A 26,876-nucleotide genomic window follows, 5' to 3' on the forward strand; every position below is an offset into this window, starting at 1 on the left:
GGGTGAGCTGTTAGACTTTGGGACACAGGAATGATTATTGACCTGTTGCTCAATGTGTGGTCTGGAGGACTGATAAAGAAAGACATTCAGGAAGAGAATCATCAAGCAATGCTAAAGAGAGGAAGGAAAAGTGCCTTGGACAAGTACCCATCCACAGTCCATGCAGCTATTTAATGGTCTTCTGCCTTGTAGCAGGCTTACCTCAGAGGGAGGCTGGACAGCAGAGCTCACTCATATCAGAGCTTACTGTGGGACAGAGGAGTGTGGTAGCAGTGCTTGGAGACCCTGCCTTGTTCCAAGGGGCACCATGGGCAAGGGCTATTCTGCTAAGTGAAGAGAATTCTCTAGACATGTGTGGAGGGAGAGCTCAGGCCCTGGGTGGAGTCTCTAAGGTGGACAAGCATCTGAAGGAGAATCAAGGTGTCTTCTTGCCCTCTTGAAGGTGGTACATAGGAGGACGGAGATATAGAAGTAGGAAGTTGTCAGTGAACAGGAAAAGGTAAGGGTTAGGGATGAAAGCCAGTTTGCTTTCTATTCAATGACAATCAGGTTGGTTGATATATTCTTAATACTGATGTTCCCAAATGTAACAGGTGACAAAGAAAAGAATCTAACATGGGAGGGTCAGTGAGGTGTCTCATTGAGTGAAGGCAAATCCTGCCAGGCCCAGTGGTCTGAATTTAGTCCCCAGCTCCCATGTGGTGGAAGGAGAGTACCCTCTTACTCCTCAAAATTGTCCTGTGCCTCACACGTACAGTGGCATGCATGCAGCAATATACACATGGATGTAGGAATGCACATGTATTCTTGAACACATGAAATAAATGTAAAAAATTAAATAAAACTCTGGGCATGATGGGCCTTGGGACATTTCTTACTCATTATCATGTTCATTCATTCGTTTATTCATTCATCCATTCATTCTTCACAGATGTGAGAACATTTTCTAAGTAGCATGCCTTCCAAAAATGGTCTTCACAAAAGTATATTCCAAGTGAACTTGAAGACTCCAGTAAAGAAAGCTCAAAGGTGAAGTTAAGTGTTGTCTGGAACCATAAGAGGAAAGAACATAGGCAACAGAAATGTCAGAGAATCAGGTGCTAAGGTTTGTAGGGAAACAAGCCAGGAAGTCATCCCCCCAACAGCAATCTACACTAAATGTGAGTAGGGGTCTGAGGGCAGTGATCTTGGGCCATGTAAACAACTGATCAGAGAGTCTCATACAGAGAAAATGACATGTTCTGGGACAATGAATGCATAGAGATCATGCCCTGACTCATCTAATAGGACAGGGAGACACACATCTTGCTTGAGCAATGGACACACCTTCTTAGGACACAGGGCCTCTACTTAGGCAAATACAAAAGTCCTACTTCTAATGGATCTTTCTTCCCTTCTAGCCTCTCATTGTGGACCCCATCCCACCTATGCCCAAGCCACTGTTGAATTAGTTCCACCCAGCATAGCTGAAGGGGGAAATGCTCTTTTAGTGGTTCATAATCTCCCGAAGAATCTTCGAACCATTTTCTGGTACAAAGGAGTGACTGTGTTCAAGAACCATGAGGTTGCCCGACACATAGTAGCCACAAGATCAAGTATACTGGGCCCTGCACACAGTGGTAGAGAGACAGTGTACAGCAATGGATCCCTGCTACTCCAGAATGTTACCAGGAATGACACTGGATTCTACACCCTACGAACTCTGACCACAGATCTGAAAGTTGGAGTAGTGAATGTACAAGTCCTAGTAGACAGTAAGTGATTTTCTGCTATCATTCAGTGTTCTGTTATATTTAAACACATAGCACTGTCTTTTCTGGCCTGTGCATAGTGTCCCCGTGTTGGTGTTTGAGGTGTGGACACACGTGATGGATAAAAATGGTGATAGACCATGCTATATCATCTGATTCCCCCTCTGTCAAGAAAGTCCTTGATGCAAGGTCACTCATCCTAAGATACCAGATTATGCTCAGTCTCATGAAAACCCCAATGAACATTTCAGTAAGGAAGATCATGTTGGCATTAGACAGGAGCTGCTTGAGGAAATCATGGCATCTCAACAGAGAGGCAATCACCAGGAAGACTTGTCCACACTCCACTCTCCTAGGCTCAACTATTAGTGACAATAGGGGACAAATTGCTAGAGACAGACTATTAATGCCTCTTAATGCTAAATGGGAACAATGTTTTTCAGCTGTCCATGTCAAACTGGGGCATTTATTTTTTACAAACATGAATTTCATGAATAAATCTAGAACTGCTGCAGAGAGAGTGGAGGAGTGATACCTGTTAGTTTGTTCTTCATTGCTTGCTCAGTCTTGTCTCTTATGTCATCCTGGAACCCTTAGGATAGGAGCAGATCTGCTTTCAGTGAGCTGGACCCATCCACATCAACAACCAATTTAGAACATTTTACAATATATTTGTCCACAGACCAACATAGTGGTGGCATTTTCAATTGAGTCCCCCCTCTTCCAAGTCAATGGCAGCTTGTGTGACATTGACATTAAACCAGCCATCCTAGTATCTAAGTCTTTTCTAACACCTGAGCTTGCTAAGAGTATCAGACTTCTTCTCACCTTTGTCTAATTCTAGACTTGTGGGATTCAGGGCAGAGCAGCAAGGACTGGAGCTACAAAGAAAATTGAGGAAAAAGCTATAGAACAAAGATGTGGGGTCTTTGGAGAAAAAGTTCAAAGGAGCCGTAATCTCAACCTCAGTATGCAATGCTGAAGGCAGTGAGTGGCAGCTGCATAGACACCCCAGGAAACAGTTCCATGTAGAGGAAATGACATATTCATGGGAACTGAGGAAATGAAGTTCATGTTGTTGACATCCACCAAGTGGGCTACAAACACCCACACCTTCATCTCTAGGCTGAGTGATAAATTCATCTATTTAGGATGAAGGTTGCTATCTTCAGTGATAACTGTTTTTCTTTGTCTTTCAGCCTCCCTTTCTGTGTGTTGTAACCCTCCCACTTTTGTCCAGCTCATGGTAGAGTCAGTGCCACAGAATGTTGTTGAAGGAGAAAGCGTTCTTCTCCTTGTTCACAATCTACCAGAAGATCTTCGAGCCTTTGCCTGGTACAAATCAGTGTATAACACCGAGAGTTTTAAAATTGCGGAATACAGCAGAGTCATGAATTACATCACCCGGGGGCCTGCCTACAACAGCAGAGCAATGGTGTACACCAATGGATCCCTTCTTCTCCAGGATGTCAAGAAGAGAGATGCAGGATTCTACACACTACAAACTTTAAGCAGAGATTTCAAAATTGAAAAAGCACATGTACAACTCTTTGTGTACAGTAAGTGATTCTTTATGGTCTCTAGCTCCTGGGTGTGGCTTATCCTAATTCACACACTGAACTCCCAGGACTGGAGTGTACCTGCCCCCCTTCCTCCACATTGTGTCCTTACAAGGGGGTTTGGACCTGTACTACAGGACACACATGGAGTAGACAAACTGTAATTTGTCATAACCCCTCACCTTTCTTTACCTGTAGATTTAAGAACCTGTGCTTGGTAAACTCAGCCCCAGGATGCCAGCTGCAGCCAAGACACTGTGAGCCCTCACTGTGCACATGTACCACAGAAAGACACTATGGGAGTCAGGCAGGCTTTGGCTGATGAAGGCATGGAATCCTCATAGAGAGTGCCAGGAAGCCCTGGCTGCACATCTTTGTCTCTGACTGGACTCCATATGACACTTTGGGGCTTTTAGCTACTGCTTGGTTTTGATTTCTTGTGAAAGCTGACAAGGAACAAGGTTTTATTGGTATGTGGAACCAGTTAGTACAATGTCATGAGAGCTATAGTTATATTAGGCCACCTGGATATCTTCCTCAGAGATAGCACATGGGTGCATAGCCAGTCAGGTGCCTAGACACATAGCTCATTGTTCTGATGGACTTATGAGACTTCACAGGAAGGACAGGTCAGGATCCCCAAGTGGAATAACACAGGACAGAAGACTTCTTGCAAGTGATTTTTCCTCTGGAGTCCAGCTCTGAAATTCTTTCCTATGGGTAAATAGTAACAGAGGTGCTGATTTGGGCAGCTCCCAGACATGAGGGACCATTCCTCCAGTAATCATTAGGCTGCCATAGAAGGACACAAAATCAATACTGAGGAAAGTTTTTCCAGGAGCCATGGTCTTAACTGTAGCCTACCTTCAATTCATGTCCCTATAGGTCATTTATTTACATCTTTCATAGACATCCTGGTTGCTTTCTGTGTTTCTAAGCACACTTCTCTGCCAGAGGATCCTATGTTACCAACCCATATCTCCTGGCACATCCCATGAGGACATCACCTAGACAGATGTGAGCTGCATCCCAGGAAGACATATAGAGACGCAAGGCATGGCTCAACTATCACAGGAATATGGAGGGTCCCTCTGATAGAGCCACTATCCTCTTTCCAGGACTCAGGTCACCACCTGCTTCATATCTTCATGAATTTCCTTCTGGGTTTCATGTCCATGAATGGTGATTCCATTGAGAGTGGATGTCTCCCTTTTCCCAGGCATTACTCAGCTGGCCCCTTTACAGCGTTCATAGACATCAATGTCACCTTTCCATGGGGAGTAAATCCCATCTTATCAGAGCATTGAGAACACAATGCAGAATAGGTGCTCTGCTAGGACTCCATGCTATAAAGGATACATAGGAAGAACATAGCAGAGGGCAGCCCTGGGGGTGGTTGTTGTTGTCCTAGGGCACAGAGATCATCATCAGACTTGTTGCTCATTGCATGTTCTGCAGGACTGAAAAATACATAGAGAACCCGACTGGGATACCAGGCAGGACTAAGAGTTGTAAGGACAGAGAATGACCTTGGACACCATTCCAGACAACATTTCCATTAACCTCAGAAGTGCCCCTGCCTGTCAAGTGCAGAGCTCAGAGAGTGGAAATCCACAAAGATTGGGGAAGTGCTGGAGGAAAAGCTGTTCTTCACAGAGGGAGGGAAGAACACATGGCAGCACCTTTGGAGGCCCACTATGCACCTCTCTGAAAGTGGTGCAGCCCCTGGTAGTGGATCCTGTACACTGGAGGGAAGAACATTGTCTGATAGTTTGAGGAGGGAGGGGAACTCAGAGACTGGCTGGAATCTCCTAAAGTGGAAGTATAGGAAATATTTTAATCTGGATGCTGTTACCTGCATTCACACATACATGCACGATGTCATACACATGCTCATGTACAAGCACACTCAGACTCCCATCCCCCTGCCCCCACCCCCCCACATAAGTTAATGTAGGCTGGAGTTGTAACTGGTAATAGTAGCTCCACACATGAGAATTTCATAAATACCCAGACGTGAAAATCCAAGGAAATTCCTTCTTCCATCCACCCACATGTATCTCAGTCTGTCCATGGATTGGGCCTTCCAGAAGGAGCAAACTAATTTTTCTAATAAGGCCCCAGCTTTAGAGAACTGGAAGACAGACTAGGAAGCCATCTCAAAGTAAAGTCAGGGTTTGACTGCATACAGAGTGATAAGACATCAAAGAGATAAGAATGGGAAGACTGAGGTCTGCAGAGGAAGAATTGAGGGAAGGCACCCCACCCCAACCTTTTCTGAGTGTGAGCAGGCATGTGACAACAGCGAGTGTGTAAACATGGGAGGAGAGAGCTCTCCACACAGGATGTGACACAGTCAGATGCACAGATGTCATGGAGGTCATTTGTTACTTCATTACTCTGAGTTTGATAGACACTCCCACCTACCTCAGCTAAGTGATGGTAAAAGCTTCTCAGTAATCAGGCTCCAGCTTTTTCATCAAAGACAAAGAGGTCTCAGTATTGACGAATTTGTCTCTCTTCCCTTCTACCCTTTCATTTAGCCTGCAAGCTTCCACCCAAGGATGCCCAGTTCTCTGTTGAAGCAGTGCCATCCAATGTTGTTGAAGGGGAAAATGTTATGCTACTTGTTCATAATATCCCAGAGAATCTTCGAGGCTTTTCCTGGTACAAAGGGGTAACCTTCGTCAGCAGACATGTGATTGCAGGGAAGGAAATAATTGCTGATAAAAGTTGGCTGGGGCCTGCACACAGTGGTAGAGAGATTGTGCACCCCAGTGGATCCCTGCTGCTCCAAAACACCACCCAGAAGGACACTGGATTCTACACCCTACGGACCTTAAATACACAGTTTGAAATCAAAGAAACACATGTGTACCTCCACATATACAGTAAGTGATTCTTTGTCCCTTTCCACACAGAGGACTGAAGTTGTAAACTGATTGCCTCCCCTCTGCACTGTGTCTCCACATTGAGGTTTGAGCACTTAGTGCAAGTAGACATACTAAAACAGACCAGAATCCCTCACCTGACTCCACCTAAAGAGGAGGATGCATGCTGAGTAACTCAGTCCAAGGATATCATCCTCAGAATCTTGGGGCTCTTATCATGAACATGGCTTTGAGCAAGACCTCATGGGAGTCAGGCATGGCCTATCAGAGAAACTATGGTTTCATTATGGTGAGGTGAACATCAGGCAGCCCTTGATCGAGACCTCTGTTCCAGGCTCAACTCCAGAAGACCATGGAGAACTTGTCCCCTGGGCTAAAATTTGACTTCCTGTCAGAGCTGACATGGGACAAGCCTTTAACAGACTGTCCAAGACCCATAGATTGTGGAATCAACTGTGTACTGCCATGGCAGTTGCAGTTAGCTAGTGACCTGGGTATCTTCTACACCTGAATCTCAGTGGACAGCTGCCAGGACTAAGCCAACTCTTCTTATGGGCTTAGGGGTCTTCATGAGGAAGAAGACCAGGCTGCCCAAGAGGATGGACAGAGGGGACAGGTCTCTTTAGGGGTCCAGCATAGGGAATCCTCTTCTAGAGGTAAATAGTAAGTGATGCTGCTGATTTGGGCAGCCCCCCCATTCCAAGGTCAGGTCATTGCTAATGTCTAAGCTTAACTCAGGGCCCTGAAAATGATCATGCTCTGTGTGTACTGTTGAAGGGAAACACAGCGAACAAACCAGGGACACACAGGCCATGGGTGACAGTTCTAAACCACAAAAACTCTCTATTGTCATAGCCCCAATGTCTCCACCCTGGAGGGCTTATTAAGTGTCCATTAACTTCAGAGGAGCTAGATGAGATCTTTTAAGGATTATGGTCATTACTACCCCCCTCTTTTGCTTCACAGAGCCTGTGACACAGCCCTTTATCCGAATCAACAGCACCACAGTTACAGCACAGAACTCTGTGGTCCTCACATGCTTCTCAAGAGATACTGGAGTCTCCATCCGTTGGATCTTCAATAACCGAAGTCTGCAGCTCACAGAGAGGATGACACTGTCCCCAACAAAGTGCCGACTCAGCATAGATCCTGTCAGGAGGGAGGATGCTGGAGAGTATCAATGTGAGGTGTTCAACCCAGTCAGTTCAAAGACCAGTCTCCCAGTCAGCCTGATTGTGATGAATGCTTGACCTGTCTGATCTCTTACAGCAGATTTGGGGCATTTCTTTATGGTCTGGTACAACAAGGAGAAAAGCTTTGTGGTAAAAGTGATTGGTCACCACTCAGGTGCAGCCAACATGGTGACTCATGACACTAACCCTTTCATAATGGTGTTTCCCAGGACAGGACAGGGCATAAAGAGAGACTTGGTTTCCAAAAGGTAAAAGAAGACAATAATATAGTAAACAGAAATGCAGGAGTTCAGAGCTTAGGTTGTTGATCAAATATTTAGACAAGTCTCAGAATCCATGGAAACACATTTCATGAAGCCCCATGTTCTGGATGTGACAAAACAGGACATCCAATTGTTTGTGGTCATTATTCATTTACAGAAGTACAGCTCATATGTGCTGGTTTGCTCACAAGTTTCAAAAATTTCTGTGGAATTTTTAGGATTTTCCATAGATCAGTTCATGTCATCTGCAGACACATTGGTTACCTTTCATTTCTTTGTCTTGCCTAATTGCTCTGTACATGACTCCTGAGGGAATCCTGCACAGAACTGTCCACAGAAGCATCCTTTGTTGATCCTGGTTCTAGAGGGAAAACTGTCAGTGTACCCCACTGAAAAATGAGTTGGCTGGGTTTCCATGTGTATGCCTACTGCTCTGGCCTATCGTCTCTGCCCAGCATGGCTGCTTTCATCATTAACAACTGTTTACTTTGTTAAATGTATTTATTGATTCATAATATCAGGGGTTGGTCACCTTCAACATTAACCACCAGGCAGCACTACTGTTCTGTCTAGGTGAAGTTCAGGGCCTGTTTTGTTCAGTGCTGTAGCTGGTAAAGGGGAGAGTCATCTCTCTCATTTGTTGAAGAGAAGTGGCCACAGGACTTAGAAGGAAATTTCCCAATGTCTCCACTGAATACAGCTGGACCTGTGCTTTCATGTGTGGCCCTATTGTACTGGAATACTATACTATTCCTTGTTTCTTTTTATTATCCTCAATAACTGTTCATTCTAGGTAGGTGGTGGTGGCATTTTCCTTTAATACCAACACTTGAGATGGAGAAGCAGGTAGATCTTCATGAGGCTGAGGCCAGCCTGGTCTACAAAGCAAGTTCCAGTGCTGTCAGAGTTATACAGAGAAACACTGTCTTTAAAAACAAAACAAAACAGATTGTTCATTTTGTCAAATAGCATCACTTTTGTGCTTCTTCATGCTTCTATCTCTGTTGCTACTGGGCTTCCTGGAATATGTCTGTTTTATCTGGGCCACTCAACAGTTAGCAAACAGGTATTGAGCACTCATGGTAGTCTTAGAATTCTGAAAATGGACTGTAGGTGTCAAATTTTACTTCTAGTACTAACAATGTTATTCTTTTAAAAACAAAAAATGCTGACACTGTTCTAACCTGCCTCAAGAGCAAAAGAGAGTGCAACGCAGTGTTGATGCTTTTCTCACCCCCTTTCTAAAATTTCTACCTTAACTAGCCACACTTAGGAATATAGTTTAACACATGAATGGACCCTCTCACTTCTTAGAAATATATAGCCCCCTCCTCAATTGACCATTTGCCACTCAGAAATGCCTGGGAGTCTCACAAGTCACACCCCCTCTGTGCCACAAAGGAAACCGATAGCTGTTGTGTGTAGCCCTTATCTGTTTTTATAACCCTGGGGAATGCAACTGTTATAAGCTTGCTATTGCCAGAGAATTGCTGTGTGTGTGTGTTTACAAGCTGAAAACTTTGTAGGTTGGCAGAACAATAAAGAAACTGATGTGGAAAAGTACATACTGGAGAATTTATTCCACCGTCAGATTTTTCTAGTACACATGCTTGCTATAGCACTCTCTATGAACTCTGAGTTTGATGGGGGAAGTCCTTCTGTGTATATGTAAATATGTAAATGTCTATAGAGAAGCAAGATAGGTGGAACTAGGAGTCTAGGAGGAATCTGGGAATTGTAGTGAGGACACTCATCACCATGTGATCATGGGGAGAGGACGAATGAGGCTGCATCCTTGGAAAGATAAGTCCTTATAAAAATATATGTTAGTAATTATGGGTTAATAATTAAGTCAGAGCTAGCCGATTAGAAACCATAGCAAATGGTCAACAGCTTCATAACTGATATAGTGTCTTGTGTGTTATTTGGGGGCTAAAGCAGCAACAGGACCCAGGCAGGATCCCTCAACAATATGGCACCAACGACGTGGGTATTAGAAACTTACACTCAAAACTTGACGAAAGCTTAAAAAGGGATTTTACAATCAAAAGAACAGAGGCAAACACAGCTTCTTAGTAGCAGCATTTTTTTCAGGTGGGCTCTATTTTGCTAGAGACAAACATAGGCTCGTACAGGCATTGCTGGCAGTAAACTTATGCCTGCCGTCTTGCAAAAAGAGCCATTAAAACAGCCACGGTTTTTATTTTTATTATTTTTTTTGGTTTTACGAGACAGGGTTTCTCTGTATTGTTTTGGAGGCTGTCGGTCCAACCCAGCTTCGAACTCACAGAGATCCGCCTGCCTCTGCCTCCTGAGTGCTGGGATTAAAGGCGTGCACCACCACCGCCCAGCCACGCGGTTTTGATTTTAGCAATGCTGTTTAGCAGATAAAAGACAAGTGGTCACAAAAACATAAAGATTTATAGTAAAGTCAGATTCAGATGAAGTAACACCTCTAAAAGGTTTACAGTATGTTTAAAAATATACATAGGCTTGAGAGAGAAAAAGAAACAGGATAGTGGTTAAAAAATAAGAGAGAAGCCGGCGGTGGTGGCTGTCTCGTAAAAACCAAAAAAAAAAAAAGAGAGAATCACTGGACAGTGGTGCTGCACACACCTCTAATCCCAGCACTCCAGAGACAGGCAGGCAGATTTCCACAGAGAAATCCTGTCGCAGAAAAAAATAAATAAAAGTAAAAGAAACAGAGTAATAAAAAACCACGTAAAGATGAAAAATACAAAGAGAGTCTGGATACTGTGTGCTATTGTGTTGTCTTTAAATTGTTGAGAGCTAAGTAAATAGCAACAACTGGTAAAATTCACTTTATTGTATATGCTGCTAAGTTAATCTAACTTATATATATTAAAAATGCTTTGACTTATAAATTTAAATGTAAGGACAGGTTACTTGGGAAAGGAACTTCTGCTTTTGTTTCCACAGAAAATGAGGAGCTGTGGGTTCCTTCCAGACTAGTATGGTTTGATGAAGAAAGACCTCCGGAAATAGTATCCCAGGTGATCAAATATCTAAAGTAGCTGAGATCATGTACACTTGCAAACTACAAAAACAGGGACTTTGCCAGGTTTCTGTGTTTTGTCATGATCCCCATCCAGTGCCCCCATCCAGCAGGAAGCAGTTTGGAATGAACAATGCCCAAATTCCTAAACATTGTTCATAAAGCTCTGTTTTCATTTAAATTGGGTTGCTTATAAATTGTAATGAAAACAGTCAATCTCCTTTTAAAGGGGAAAGTCAGAATATGATATAGAAGTGAATAATTTGTATTGGTATGGAATTTCATTTATTAATACAAATTTAGGTCAGTTTTGTGATATGTATAGTTCTCTTCTTATTTAGGTATTGTGTTTGTATAACTCATTTAAAAATATAATGTATCATTAAATACAGATTATACATAGTTACCTATAATAGTCAGAATTTACAGTTAGGTAAGTCAGGCTTTCTAGATATACAGAGATATATTTGAGATAAATAGTCTTCAAACCTTTCAAAGACCTTCAGAAAATGGCATTTAAAATGGGTTAGGGCTTTTCTTGAAAACGAGAAATCTCTGCTCCTGGTACACCAGTTACATCTGAGAGGAAGATGGGCATTGAAGAAACTCGTTTTGGAGTTTGCTTTCAACATGGCAAGATTAGCCATTTGGACAAGAAACTGCTCTTGCCTAGACTGTTTGACTGTTGCTGTATAAGATGGATATGCAGGACCTACAGGAAAGTGCCTACTGAACTTGGACAGTCCTACAGGGTTCCTGCTTCATGGAAGAGTCTGACAGACATTCTGCAGGACAGAGAAAATGACTGACAAACTGCCAATTCAGGTGGACAGCTTAAAATTTCCTGGGATCCTGCAACATGAGTTGGCACTGAGCCTGGTACTCAAAGTCTCCCTTCCCCGATGCATTCCTAGATCATTCTTATATTCATGCTTCAACTATTGGTAACCAGTGGCTCATGTCAGTCATCATGAACTTCCAAAAAGAATGGATCATTTTGTGGTCCAGCTGGACCACTGAGTTGGAAGCAGGCCTGCTCCTGGTATCCTAGTGAGGTTTCTGTTCAGACATCAAGTCCTGAGGACAGGTTGTGAGAGTACCCAGCGAAGTAACAGGGAATTCTCATCACCACCTATCTGTAGGACAGCCTTAGACAGTAAATTTTGGAGGGCACTGGCCCAGGCTGAGCAGTGGTAGTCAGTGCACCTAAAGGGATATATCTGCTCCTGGCAAAACAAATATGCTTCAAGGAAGATAATGGGCATGGAATAACCACCATATGTAGTTAGCTTCAAATGTGCTGAACCTAGTCACTGAGCAAGAAACTGCCCTGGTCTCTACTACTGAGAGCATGCTGCACAAACTGGTTATGCAGGACACAAAAGAAGAAGGCTGCCTAATTTTGCCAAGACAAGGTAGACCATTCCTTCAAAATTTCTGCTTCACAAAAAATTCTGCCAGTATCAGATATCCCAACATTGCAGAGGAACTTTAGGTGACTGTCCACGCAGCCAATTGTCTTTTTCATTTCTATGGTTTTAGAAGTTGCTTGTTCTACACTTCCTGTTTACTAAGATAATGTCATATCCTTCTCAGGTCTCTGATGATGTTGAAGACTAGATAGTTGTGTTGCCATTTTCTTTGTAATACAATTTAAAAAAACTCTCAAAAGAGATGTAAAATTTATAAAGTTTGAGAGACATAAAAGTTTAAGTTGTTTGCCAGCGATTCAGGGAGACCAGGGGACCAGCAGTTCTGGCGGAACCAGGTAAAACAGGCCCTGAATCTGGGCCTGTGTTCCAGTGCCTGGGGATCACCTAGGAAGTGCACAGAGCTTCCTCCCAGTGGGATCCAACACTCCAGACTCCAGGTCTTCCCTCCCACCAATGAGACCAGGAAACCAGCAGATCCAGCAAAGGGACCAGGCAACCAGGTGGGAGGCTAAGCACCCCAGATTCCTGGTCTTCTTCTCCACCCATGGGACCAGAACAAGGATGAGGAATAGAAGAACTACCAGATTATTGGACTTGCTAGCACACGCCAGAAGGGAACTCTGGTTCCCTAACCACCAGACCGTAAAGGGGCTCTTTCTGAAACGACCAGAAGAAGAGATGGGAAAGAGACAATACAAAAACACACTCAAAAACAGAAAAACAAAGATGATACCGACAAATTCTAGAAACTCCACACCAGCAAGACTCCAACATTCCAATGCAAATGACGAAGAAGAGAATGACCTTAAAGCCACCTTCATGAAAATGATCGAGGCCATAAAAGAGGATATAGGAAAATCCCTCAAAGAAATGGATGAAAAAATCAAACCAACAAATGCAAGACATGGAAAAAAAACAAAAAATTCAAGAAATGGAAGAAAAAGAAAACCAAAAAATGCAAGAAATGGAAGAAAAACCAAACCAAAATGTGCAAGAAATGGAAGAAAAAACAAAGCAAATTATTCATAAAATGCAACAAATGGACAAAAAGATAAAACAAAAACTGCAACAAACAATTCAAAAAGACCAAGGGTTGAAAACTGAAATAGAGACAATAAAAAAAACACAATCTGAAGAAAGGCTGGAAAGAGAAAAGCTGGGCAAATGGTCAGGTACTATTGATACAAGCATTGCCAACAGAATACAAGAGATGGAAGAGAGAATCTCAGGTGCTGAAGATACACTAGGATAAATGGATTCATCAACCAAAGAAAATCTTAAGTCCAACAGATCCTTAACACAAAACATCCAGGAAATATGGGACACCATAAAAAGACCAAACCTAAGAATAATAGGTATAGAAGAAGGAGAAGAAATCCACCTCAAAGGGGCAGAAAAATATTCAACAAAATCATAGAAGAAAACTTTCCCAATCTTAAGAAAGACATGCCAATGAAGGTACAAGAAGCTTACAGAACACCAAATAGAGAGGATCACAAAAAAGTTCCCTTGCCACATAATAATCAAGATCCCAAATATACAGAATAAAGAAAGAAAATTAAGAGTAGCTAAGGAAAAAGGCCAAGTAACATATAAACGCAAACCTATCAGAATTACACCTGATTTCTCCATGGAAACTCTGAAAGCCAGAAGGTCCTGGATAAATATTCTACCAACAATAAGAAAACATGGATGCCAACCCAGATTACTATAACCGGCAAAGCTCTCAATCACTATAGATGGAGAAAACAAGATATTCCATGACAAAACTAGATTCAAGCAATACGTATCCACTAAACCAGCCCTACAGAATGTTTTGGAAGGAAAAATCCAACCCAAGGAAGTTAACTACAACCAGAAAAAGATAGGCATTATAGAATCCCTCTCTACCAACAGCCAAAAGAACAACAGCCACACATAACTCCACCACCAACAACCATTCCAAATCAAAGAAGAATGAGCAATCAATATCCCTCAACATTAATGGCCTTAACTAACACATAAAACGACACAGGCTAGCAGAATGGATTCGAAGACAGATCCCATCCTTCTGCTGCATACAAGAAACACCCCTCACCCTCAAAGACAGACATTACCTCAGAGTTAAAGGTTGGGAAAAAATTTTCCAATCAAATGGACCCAAGAAATAAGCAGAGGTAGCCATCCTAATATCTAACAAATTACACATTAAAATAAAATCAATCAAAAGAGATGAAGGAGGTCATTACATACTCATCACAGGCAAAATCCACCAAGATGAAGTGTCTATCCTGAATATCTATGCCCCAAATACAAAGGCATCCACATTCGTAAAAGAAACATTAGTAAAATTTAAATCACATATAAAGCCCCACACACTTATAGTGGGAGATTTCAACTCAACACTCTCAACACTAGACAATAATACCAGACAGAAACTCAACAAAGAAGCAAAGGGTCTAATAGAAGTAATGACCCAACTGGGATTAACAGATATCTATAGAACATTTCATCCACATAAAAAAGAATATAACTTCTTCTCACCACCACATGGAACCTTCTCAAAAATTGACCACATACTGGGCAACATATCAAACCTCAGCAGCTACAAAAAATTGGAGTAACTCCATGCATCTTATCAGACCACCATGCTTTAAAATTAGAATTCAACAACAACACAAAATGCAGAAAACCTACAAACTCAGGGAAATTGAATAATGCTCAACTGAACCATGCTTGGGTCAAAGAAGAAATAAAAAAAGAAATTAAAGACTCCCTAGAATTCAATGAGAATGAAGACACAACATAGCCAAACCTATGGGACACTTTGAAAGCAGTGCTACGGGGGAAGGTCATAGCACTAAGTGTCCACATGAAGAAACTGGAGAATAGTTACACTAGATAATTAAGAGCACACCTGAAATCTCTAGAACACAAAGAAGCAAACTCCCCCAGGAGGAGTAGATGCCAGGGGATAATCAAATTGAGGGCTGAAATCAATAAAGTAGAAATTAAGAAAACAATACACAGAATCAATGCAATGAAGAGTTGGTTCTTTGAGAAAATCACCAGGATAGACAAACCTTCGCCCAAACTTACCAAACAGCAGAGAGTGAACATGCAAATTAACAAAATCAGAAATGAAAAGGGGGAAATAACAATGGACACTGAGGAAATTCAGAGTATCTTCAGGTCATACTTTGGAAACCTGTACTCCACAAAATTCAAAAATTTAAAGGAAATGGATGATTTTCTGGATAGCTATCACTTGCCAAAATTAAATCAAGAACAGATAAGCAATTTAAATAGACCTATAACCCCTATGGAAATAGAAGCAGTCATCAAAAGTCTCCCAACCAAAAAGAGCCCTGGTCCAGATGGCCTCAGTGCAGAATTCTACCAGACATTCAAAGAACAACTTATACCAATTCTTCTCAAAGTATTCTACGCAATAGAAGCAGAAGGGTCTTTCCCAAACTCGTTCTATGAGGCTTCAATAACCTTAATCCCCAAGCCACACAAAAACACAACTAAGAAAGAGAACTTCAGACCAATATCCCTCATGAGCATTGATGCAAAAATATTTAATAAAATACTGGCAAATCGGATCCAAGAACACATCAAAACAATCATTCACCACAATCAAGCAGGTTTCATCTCAGGGATGCAGGGATGGTTCAACATAAGAAAATCCATCAATGTAATCCACTATATAAACAAGTTGAGAAACAAAAATCACATGATCATCTCATTAGATGCTGAAAAAGCCTTTGACATAATCCAACACCCCTTCATGATAAAGGTCTTGGAGAGATCAGGGATAACAGAAACATAATTAAACATAATAAAAGCTATATATAGTAAACCAACAGCCAACATCAAATTAAATGGACAGAAACTCAAGGCAATTCCTCTAAAATCAGGAACAAGACAAGGCTCTCCACTCTCTCCATACCTTTTCAACATTGTTCTAGCCAGAGCCATATGACAACAAAAGGGGATCAAGGGGATACAAATTGGGTAAGAAGAGGTTAAACTTTCACTATTTGCAGATGATACTATAGTTTACATAAATGACCCAAAGAACTCTACCTAGGAACTCTTACAACTAATTAACACCTTCAGCAAAGTGGCAGGCTATAAGATCAACTCAAGAAAATAGGTAGCCCTACTATATACAGATGATAAAAGGGGTGAGAAAGAAATAACAGAAACATGACCCTTTACAATTGCCACAAACAACATAAAATACCTTGGGGTAACAATAACCAAACAAGTGAAAGACCTGTATCACAAGAACTTCGAATCTTTACTGAAAGAAATTAAAGAGGCCCTCAGAAAATGGAAAGATCTCCCATCTCTTGGATAGGTAGGATCAATGTAGTAAAATGGCAATCCTGCCAAAAGCAATCTACAGATTCAATGCAATCCCCATTAAAATCCCAGCACAATTCTTCACAGACCTTGAAAGAACAATAATCAATTTTGTCTGGAAAAACAAAAGACTCAGGATAGCCCAAACAACCCTGTTCAACAAGGCAACATCCGGAGGTATCACCATCCCTGACTTCAAGCCCTATTATAGAGTCATAGTCCTGAAAACAGCTTGGTATTGGCACAAAAATAGACAGGTAGGCCAATGAAATCAAATTGAAAAACCTGATATTAACCCACACACATATGAACATCTGAACTTTGACAAAGAAGCTAAATATACAATGGAATAGAGAAGGCATCTTCATCAAATGGTGCTGGCATAACTGGAAGCTGACATGTAGAAGACTGTGGATTGATCCATGTCTATCGCCATGCACAAAACTTAAGTCCAAATGCCTGTACCAATTCGTTCAAGGGTACCACCCACTTTCTCTTCTAAGAGGTTCAGTGTGGCTGGATTTATGTTGAACGAATGGGTACAGGAGACAGCTTCCTGAACATAACACCAGTAGCATAGACAGTGAGATCCACAATTAATAAATGGGACCTCCTGAAACTGAGAAGCTTCTATAAGGCAAAGGACACAGTCAGCAAGACAAAAAGGCAACCCACAGAATGTGAAAAAATATTCACTAACCCCACATCTGACAGAGGGTTGATCTCCAAAATTTACAAAGAACTCAAGAAGCAAGTCTCCAAAACACCAAAGGATCCAATTAAAAAGTGGGCTGCAGAACTAAATAGAGAATTTTCAATAGAGGAGTCTAAAATGGCTGAGAGGCACTTGAGAAATTACTCAACATCCCTAGCCATCCGGGAAATGCAAATCAAGACAACTCTTAGATACCATCTCACTCCTGTCAGAATGACTAAAATCAAAAACACCGAAGACAATTTATGCTGGAGAGGATGTGGTGAAAGGGGAACACTCCTCCATTGCTTCTGGGAGTTCCAACTTGTTCAGCAACTTTGGAAATCAGTGTAGAGATTCCTCAGAAAAATGGGAATAAACCTACCACAAGACCCAGCAACTCCACTCTTAGGCATATATCCAAAAGATGCCTTATATCCAGAACTTGGAAGCAACCTAGATGCCCCTCAACTGAAGAGTGGATAGAGAAAATGTGGCACATTTACACAATGGAGTACTATTCAGCAGAAAAAAACAATGGAATCCTGAGATTCACAGGCAAATGGATGACACTAGAAGAAACCATCCTGAGTGAGGTAACCCAGTCACAAAAAGAGAAACATGGCATGTACTCTCTCATATATGGATTTTAGACATAGATCTGGGGAGTGCCAGTAAAGAATCCCATGGCCAGAGAGTCTGGGAAACAGAACCTTCATTCAGTGGCTGATGGAAGAAGAGGCAGACTCCCTTGGTTAAGTACTGAGCTGAACTCAAGAAAGCCAGTAACAGAGAGGGAGGACTGATGACCAAAGGGATTAAGACTGGGCTGGTTTAATCCCCAGAAACAGCTGACCTGACAAGGGTTAACTCTTGAATCCCAGGCTGATGCCTGGGAATCCAGCACGGGGCTGATCAAGCCCCCTGAATTGGGGTGTCAGTGAGGAGGTCTAGGCAATCTATGCGGCCTTTGGTAGTTGACCGGTATTTAGTCCTGACATACAAATGGACATTGGGTGCCCATCCCACAATGAGAGATGCACTCTCACCCTGGACTCTTGGAGGAGGTTCTAGGCCCTGCCCTGGATGAAATGACAGACTATGGACACCCCCATGGAAGAACTCACCCTCCCTGGAGAGAGGAGGGGGTACTGGGTGGGTGGTAGGATGGTGTGGGTGGAGGGGAGGGAAAGGGAGAGGGACGTGAGATTGACATGTGAAGAAACCTTGTTTCTAATTCGAATTTAAATTTAAAAATAATATTTTTAATAAAAAATTTAAGTTGTTTATACAAGAAAATATTTTAATGTCTTGTTGGTAGTACAAGTTATAAAGGAAAGTGACTGAGGTACAAAACTTTGAACTCACCAAGATAGGATAGGTAAGAGAGTAGTTCTCTAAAATTGACAAATAAAAATGGATTGGACATTGTGAGTTAAAACCTTTCCTTTTTATTTAGACAATATGGGAACTATTATGGGCCATTTTATCTCACTCTGTGAACATGTCTCTCTATTACCTCACTTGCCTAAGGCACATTCTTTCATATGGCCAGAAGGTAGGCAGGAGAGGATAGTCAGGTATTCTGGGGAGAGAGAGAAACTGGGCCATTAGTCAGTGAGGCAGGTATTGGCCAGAAACCCTCAGAGGAAGTCAGGTATGCAGGTTGAACATAGATTAAATAAATGCCTTAATTTACGTTATAAGAGCTAGTTGTGTACAGGCCTAACCTAAGGACAAATGTTCATGATTGAGAAATCTCTGTGTCATTATTTGGAATAAAATTTGGCTATAGTGACTCATTTGTAGTTAATTTTATTCAGTGTTATAGATAGTGGTCTAATTTCATTGTTCTATCTGTGAACACTCCATTTCCCTAGAAGCACTATTGGAAGATGCTGTCTCTTCTACAGTGCATGCTTTCGGCATAGCTGTCAACTATCTGATGGATATAATTATGTGTACTCATATTTGGTGTCTTCCATTTTATTCAATCAGTCTATATGTCTGTTTTGTGCCAGTATCATACTGTTCTTATTACTATATCTCTGCAATTTGTTGAAATCCAAAATTTCAATCCCTCCAGCATTTTTTATTTGCTCAGGTCAGCTCTAGATACTTGGGGTCTATTGTAGTTCCACATGGAGTTTTGAACTTTTTAATATTTTTGTGAAAAATATTAAGGTGGTTTTGATTAGGGTTGCATTGAGTCTCCAAATTGCCTTGTTATAATGGTTATGTTCATAGTGTTAATTATACTAATCAATTAGCATGGGATGCCTTAGCATTTTTTAGTGTGTTTCTCAATCTTTTTCTTCAGAGATTTAAAGTTTATATTGCAAAGGTCTAACAACCCCACAGTTATTTTATTCCTATCTTTTCTGAGGCCATTGTGGATGGGAGTTTGGTCATGATATTTTTCCTAGTGTGCTTAATTGTGGTGATACCTTTCTTGGCGGTCAGAGAATGGAGCTTGCCACTAGCTAACTATATAGGTCTGGAGGTCTGTACATACAAGCAGCAAGTGACATAGCTGGGCAGAAGCTGCCACTAGCTAACCATAGATGTCTGGAGGTCTGTACAAGAAGGTAGGAAGTGACATAGCTGGGCAGAAACATTATATAAGCAGGGACAAACAGGAAATTACTCTCTTCTCTGTGGAGACATGACTTGCTTGTCTCTGTTCTCCCAGCATTTCCCTCTATATCTGACTCCAGCCTTTAATTATCTAGATCAATTACAGACTCCATTTACATACTGGTGCCCACGTGGCCAGAAAATTAAAGGCAGGACAGGTGCAACGGCCCCAATGAGAGTCCCAGTCCTGTCCTGAGAGAGCCACCATCTGCTTGCTGTGACCTCAATCAGACAAGTGGTCGATGTCTGCCTCTCTGCTATTCCCCTGCATCCAGTGCCAGTGGTTTATACAATCAGTAAAACCCTTTTCTTTGAATTTGTTTGTTTCACCCAGCTTCTATTTAGATAAAGGGAAACACTCCCAGAACTTGAGCCTTCCCAACACTGGTACATCCAATCCAGCCCACAGCTGCCTATTATAATTTTTGACTTAAAGGACTGTTTCTTCACAATACCTTTACAAGAAATAGATAGGGAAATTTTTTCTTCACTGTGCCTACTTACAATAATTCACAATCTGATAAAAGATATCAGTGGAAGGTTCTCCCATAGGGGATATTAGCCCTACCATGTGCCAATATTTTTTACAGCAGCCACTGGAATTAATAGTTAAGAAACTTCCTCAATCTGTAATTTACCATTACATGGATGGCATTTTATTATCTGATTCAAATATAGATAATTTAGAAAGAATGTTTGAAGAAGTAATGAAAAGTTTGTCTTGTTGGTGATTACATATTCTTCCTGAAAAAATACAAAGAGAAGATTACATTAATAACTTAGGCTATAAAATAAGTTTACAAAAAAATTAGACCTCAAAAGGTGCAAATTAGGAGATATCTATTGCAGACTCTCAATGACTTTCAGAGATTGCTAGGAGATATTTCCCATCTATAGCACACTAGATTCATTTAAACCAAACCTTAAATGGAGACAAGGACTTAAATAGTCCCCAGGAATTAACAGGTGAAGGTGAGAAAGAATTAGCTTTGGTGGAAGGCAAATTACAGATGGCACATGTGGATCATGTAGATCCAAAGCTTAAGTGCATTCTAGTCATATTACCCTCTAAGCATCCTCCTATAGGAATTTTAATGCAGAGGGAAGATATTATCATAAAATGCATATTTTATCACATAAACTAAGTAAGAAATTAAAAGCTCCTGTGGAAAACATCTCTGAGTTGATTCTAAAAGGAAAATTGAGACTTTGTGAATTAGCAAGAATCGATTCAGCATAAATTGCAGTACCTTTTACTAAGGATGAAATTGAAAAACTATGAGTAGAACATGAACCCTGGCAAAGAACTTGTAGTATTTTTGGGGGATATGTCAATAACAAGTATCCAAAAAGCAAGGGAATTAACTTATAAAGAGGACTAACTGGACCCTTCCTTGCATTGTAAGAGAAACACCAATACCTGGAGCCCCGACATTCTACACTGATGCAAATAATTTAGGAATGGCAGATACAAATCAGAAAATTAAGTAAAGTGGATGTAATTTCTTATAATGCTGTCTAAAATTCAGAATTGCATGCTATTCTCATGCTGTTGATGGATCATAAAGAACCTCTCAACATAGTTACTGATTCATAATATGCAGAAATATTTATTTTATATACTGAAACCACTGAATTTACACCAGATGATATGGAATTGACTTTATTATTTAATCAGTTACAAGACATAATCAGGAACAAAAATAATTCTATTATATATAACACACATCCAATCACATACGGATCTGCCAGGCCGTCTAGTACAATGTAATGATGAGATTGATCAACTATTGATAGAAAATGTGCTAAAGGAATCAGAATTTTGTAAAGAATAACATGCCAATACCAAATGTTTGAAAAAAGACTTTTCCATTACTTGGCAACAAGTCAAGGAAATTATAAGGAAATGTCCTACTTGTTCTTTATACAACCAAATTCCCCTACCTGCAGGAAGTAACCCAAAGGGTATACAAAGAAATGAAATCTGGCAGATGGATGTGTTCCATTTTGTAGAATTTGGAAGTAAAGTATTTACACCACACCATTGACACCTATTCAGGTTTTCTTTTTTATATAATAATTTTTATTTAACTTTTTCTTCCTTTTTAAAGAGTTGGTTTAATTCAAGGTAACACAGAACTCAGAGTACAACAAAGATGAAACACCAGGCTCTGTTGGGATTCCAGACTGGGTTTACTTTAAATTCACAGCTGAGGTAGGGATTGCTGAACACTGGGACAATGAGTCATTGTATTATTCATTTTCTTTTTTAGAAAAGTTTATTACAATGTACAAAAAGCTCCAAAATAATACTTCATTCTAGCTGTAGGTGGAAAAAATGTTATAGTAGGGAATCCAGATCTTGAACAGGCTCCAGTATAATGCTTCATTCTATCTGTAGGTGGAAAAGAGGGTATGGCAAGCGATACAAATGTTTAAATAGGAATGGAAGAGGGTCACCATCATCTCTGGTATGAGGAACAGCTAACTTTTTCCTAGATGTCTTAATTCCACCTGTAGCCAGTGGTCCCTTCCCCATGGCCTTGGCTTTCAGCTCCTCTAGTGTCTTCTGCTCCTCTTTTTTGTTTCTGCTTGAGAGCCTTACCTTCCTTGTCTGTCTCCTTGGCCTGCTTCTTAGGCTGTTTCAGGGTCATCCTTTTGACACCTTCGTGTACCAACATGATGCCCACAGACAGCCCTATCCCAGGTCCTGATCCTAAGCTGCAAACGGAGCTTACTCTTATTTAACTTTTTACACATGTTGCTCTCAGTTCCCTCTCCCTCTCCTTCCACCCTACTCCATCTCACCTCCTCTCTGCAGGGAGGGTAAAGACTTCCATGAAGGATTTTCAGAGTCTGTCCTATAATCGTGGGCAGGGTCTAGGTCCTCTCCTATGTGTCCAGGCTGAAAGAGCATCCCTCCATGTGGAATGGGATCCCAAACTTCTTTTTCTGCCAGGAATAAATACTGTTCTACTCTCCAAGGTCCCATAGATTGCCGAGGCCTCTTCTCTGACACCCAGGTTAGGGTGTGTGTGTGTGTGTGTGTCTGTGTCTGTGTGTGTGTGTGTGTGTGTGTGTGTGTGTGTGTGTGTGTGTGTCTGGATCAGTCCCATGCTGGTGTCTAAGCCATCAATCTGGGGACCATGCTGCCTCTGTGGATTTTACTACCCTGGTCTTGATTCCTTTGTTCATCACTCCTCCTTGCAAATGGGCTCCAGGATTTCAGTTCAGTTTTTAGCTGTGGGTGTCTGCCTCTGCTTCTGTCAGCCATGCAATGAGGGTTCTAGGATGACAAATAAGGCAGTTATCAATCTCATTATCAGGAGAGGGCATTTAAGGTAGCTTTAATTACTGTTGGCATCATTTTTGTAGATCTGTGAAGATTTCTCTAGTGCCAGATCACTCTTCCAACTTATAATGGCTCCCTCTATTATGGTATCTCTCATCCTTCTGTCCTCTATTCTTGCCCTCACTCAACCTTCCTGCTCCCCCATGTCCTCCTCTCCCCTCCTCTTCTCCTCCTCTCTTTCCCCTATTTTCCTCTCCTTCTCCCCTCCCCTTCCCCTGCTCCAAATCTAATTAGGAAATCTCCTCCCATAACCCTTCTCCAGGTTACCATGCATATCTCTCTTAGGGTCCTCCCTACTACCCAGACTCTCTGGTGGTGGGATAGTAGACAGACAATCCCTTGCTCCCTGTCTAAAATCCACATATGAGTGTGTACATAACATGTTTGTCTTTTTGTGACTGGGTTACCTCACTCAGGATGGTTTCTTCTAGTGTCATCCATTTGCCTGTAAATTTCAAGATTTCATTTTTTCTGCAGAGTAGTACTCCACTGTGTAGATGTAACACACTGTCTCTATCCACTACTCAGTTGAGGGGTATCTAGGTTGCTTCTAGGTTCTGCTATTACAAATAATGCTGCTATGAGCATAGTTGAGCAGATCTCCTAATTGTATAAGTGTACATCTTGTGGGTATATGCCTAAGAGTGTAATTGTTGGATCTTGTGGTAGGCTGGTTTCCATTTTCCTGAGGAATCTTCATACCGATCTCCAAAGTAGCTGCACAAGTTGGCATTCCCACCAGCAGCAGAGGAGTGTTCCCCTTTCTCCACATCCTCTCCAGCATAAAATGTCATTCGTGTTTTTGATTATAGCCATTCTGATGGGAGTGAGATGGTATCACAGATTTGTTTTGATTTGCATTTCCCTGATGGTTAATGATGTTGAGCCCTTTCTCAATTGTCTCTCAGCCATTTTAGACTCCTCTATTGAGAATTTTCTATTTAGTTCTGTACCCCACTTTTTAATGGGATCCTTTGGTGTTTGGGAGACTTGCTTCCTGAGTTCTTTGTAAATTTTGGAGATCAGCCCTCTGTCTGATGTGGGGTTGGTGAATATCTTTTTGAATTCTGTGGGCTGTTATTTTTCTTGTTGACTGTGTCCTTTGCCCTGCAGAAGCTTCTAAGTTTCAGGAAATCCCATTTATTAATTGTTGATCTCAATGTCTGTGCTACTGGTGTTATGTTCAGGAAGCAGTCTCCTGTACAAATTTGTTCAAGAGTACATTGTACTTTCTCTTCTAAGAGGTTCAGTGTGGCTGGAATGATGTGAGGCCTTGGATCCATTTGTACTTAAGTTTTGTACATAGGGGTAGACATGGTTCTATCTGATGTATTTTACATGCCAGCATCCAGTTCCTCAAGCACCATTTATTGAAGATGCTTTCTTTTTGCCATTGTATAGTTTTACCTTCTTTGTCAAAGATCAGTTGGTCAAAGGTGTGTGGGTTGATATCAGGATCTTTGATTTGATTCCAATTGTCTACCTGTCTGTTTTTATGCCAACACCAAGCTGTTTCCAGGACTATAGCTCTGTAGTAGAGCTTGAAGTCAAGGATGGTGATGCCTCCTGAACTTCCTTTATTATGCAGGGTTGTTTTGGCTATCCTGGATCTTTTGTTTTTCCATATAAATTGGAGGATAGTCCTTTTGAGGTCTATGAAAAATTGTGCTTGTAATTTGATAGGGATTCCATTGAATCTGTAGATTGTTTTTGGTAAGATTGCCATTTTTACTCTGTTGATCCTACCTATCCAAGCACATGGGAGATCTTTCCATTTTCTGGTATCTTCTTCAATTTCTTTCTTTAAAGACTCAAAGTTCTTATTGTACAGGTCTTTCACCCACTTGGTTAGATTTACCCAAAGATATTTTATGTTTTTTGTGGTTATTGTAAAGGGTGATGTTCCTTGATTTCTTTCTCTTCCCCTTTATTTTTATATATAGTAGGGCTACTGATTTTTTATGTAATTTTGTATCCTGCTACACTGCTGAAGGTGTTTAGCAGCTGTAGGAGTTCCCTGGTAGAATTCCTTGGGTCCCTCATATCATCTGCAAATAGTGAATAGTCTAGCTGGTTCTGACACAGAAGGCTCCTTGGTGTGTACTATACCTTGTAGCACTTGATATTTCTGTGCAAGCAAGCAACAGAGGGAAACAATCATTAGTCTTTCTCAGTGTGTACAAGCCACAGCAATGACCAGCATGGCATAATATCCCTAAAGGTATGAAAGTGGCACTTATATCCTAGAGATAACCAACAATTGTGCAATTAATCTTAAGGACTGTTTGACAGGAGGGAAATCATTTCTGGTATTGGAATCCTAGACAACTACAAATGACTAGTAAGGTCATGGATAAAAGAACATACTATGGTAAATTTCCTAAACTAGTATAATTTCTAGGTAAATTTTAAGTACACATCCTTATACCCACAATTGAGTGTAACTTCCATAGGCATCAGCAAAGCCTCTATTTGCAAAGATGGAATCCAGCAAAGAAATCCAAAACTTGTGTGAATGGATAGAACAACAGATATCACAAGGTGTCCCTCCCCAATTTATTTATCTGTATTGCAACACCCATTGTTTGCAGCTCATGGAACATCTCAGAAGAGGAAAGGGAAAATGCTAAGGATTAGAGGACCGGGATATTTACTGTGAGATGGTGTGTTCTATATATGACAAGGAAGATACACCCAAAATTCTCAAATATATGGCTCTCTAAACAATATCTAAACATTGACAAGACCACCTTACATGCTAGAGTGGATGAGGAAATCTACCAGGGTTCCACCCATAAGTAAATAGCTACAGCAATTGATGAGTGATGAGGGAAAATCTGTTTTCTCCATGGATGAGCCCCTGATAGATTGTCCAATCCCAATTGGTCAGCCATAAATACATGTACACATGAGCAATACTAAATGGGCCCACCATATTGTATTTATATATTTATTATTTTTCCAAAAATAAAAGTGTAATTATAATAATTATAACAATAACAATAATTACAGAGGAGACATGAATCTGGGTGAGAGTAGAAGGCATGGGAGGAAGAAGCAAGTGAAATGGAAAAGTGCAAATGATTACAATATGATAAGCAAGTAGGAAATGCTGAAAAAAACTTTGGAAATTTTAAAATTGACGATAATAAGAGAGAGCTAGGGATCATGAGAGGACAAGAAATAGTTGCTGTGAGAGTGATCATGAAATGAGGTTAAGCCTCTTCTGAGAACAGTCTCCATTTCTGGGCAGCATCATTGAGCAATCTTCTCCCTGGTATAGAGGATAGGTCTGGTCTTCTATAAACTTATAGGGCCAGAGGGAAGTTTCACACCATGTATTTAGTTCAGTACAGTGTAAGGAACAAGGAACAGGCAGGAGTTAGTTACTGTAAACTGAGCATAGTCAGGTCACAATACAGAGAATTCTTTACTCTGTACTAGAGTGAACTGCAGGAGACGTCGTCGGATTAAGGTTGTAGGAACCTGGTCCAAAGATTAGACCTGTGTCCTAACAAAGTTGTTAAATTCATGCCATCATTATAGATATTAGTATGGAAACTTAGAGCTTGGTAACATTTGCTAAGATAGGTTCCTGAGAGGAGACTGACAGTTTGTTCTCCCAGTCCAAAGGAGAGGACAGAGGGGGACAGAGATTCAACATCAGGAAGCCCTTGGTGAACTGAAAAGAGTAAGGGGAGTGGGAACTAGATTCTCTTTTACTTAAATTTTAT

General features: G+C 41.1%; 1 protein-coding gene across 1 annotated transcript in view; it reads left to right on the forward strand.

The window, feature by feature from the left end:
- Positions 1 to 26,876, forward strand: part of LOC101839860 (carcinoembryonic antigen-related cell adhesion molecule 3-like) — a 143,697-nt gene that overhangs the window by 64,047 nt on the left and 52,774 nt on the right. The window contains 4 exon segments of the mRNA XM_040735437.1: positions 1,401 to 1,754; positions 2,951 to 3,310; positions 5,854 to 6,201; positions 7,168 to 7,445. Coding sequence (XP_040591371.1) covers positions 1,401 to 1,754; positions 2,951 to 3,310; positions 5,854 to 6,201; positions 7,168 to 7,445 — 1,340 coding nt within the window.

The sequence above is a fragment of the Mesocricetus auratus genome, unplaced genomic scaffold, assembly GCF_017639785.1.
Source record: "Mesocricetus auratus isolate SY011 unplaced genomic scaffold, BCM_Maur_2.0 Super-Scaffold_100046, whole genome shotgun sequence".
Lineage (NCBI taxonomy): Eukaryota > Metazoa > Chordata > Mammalia > Rodentia > Cricetidae > Mesocricetus > Mesocricetus auratus.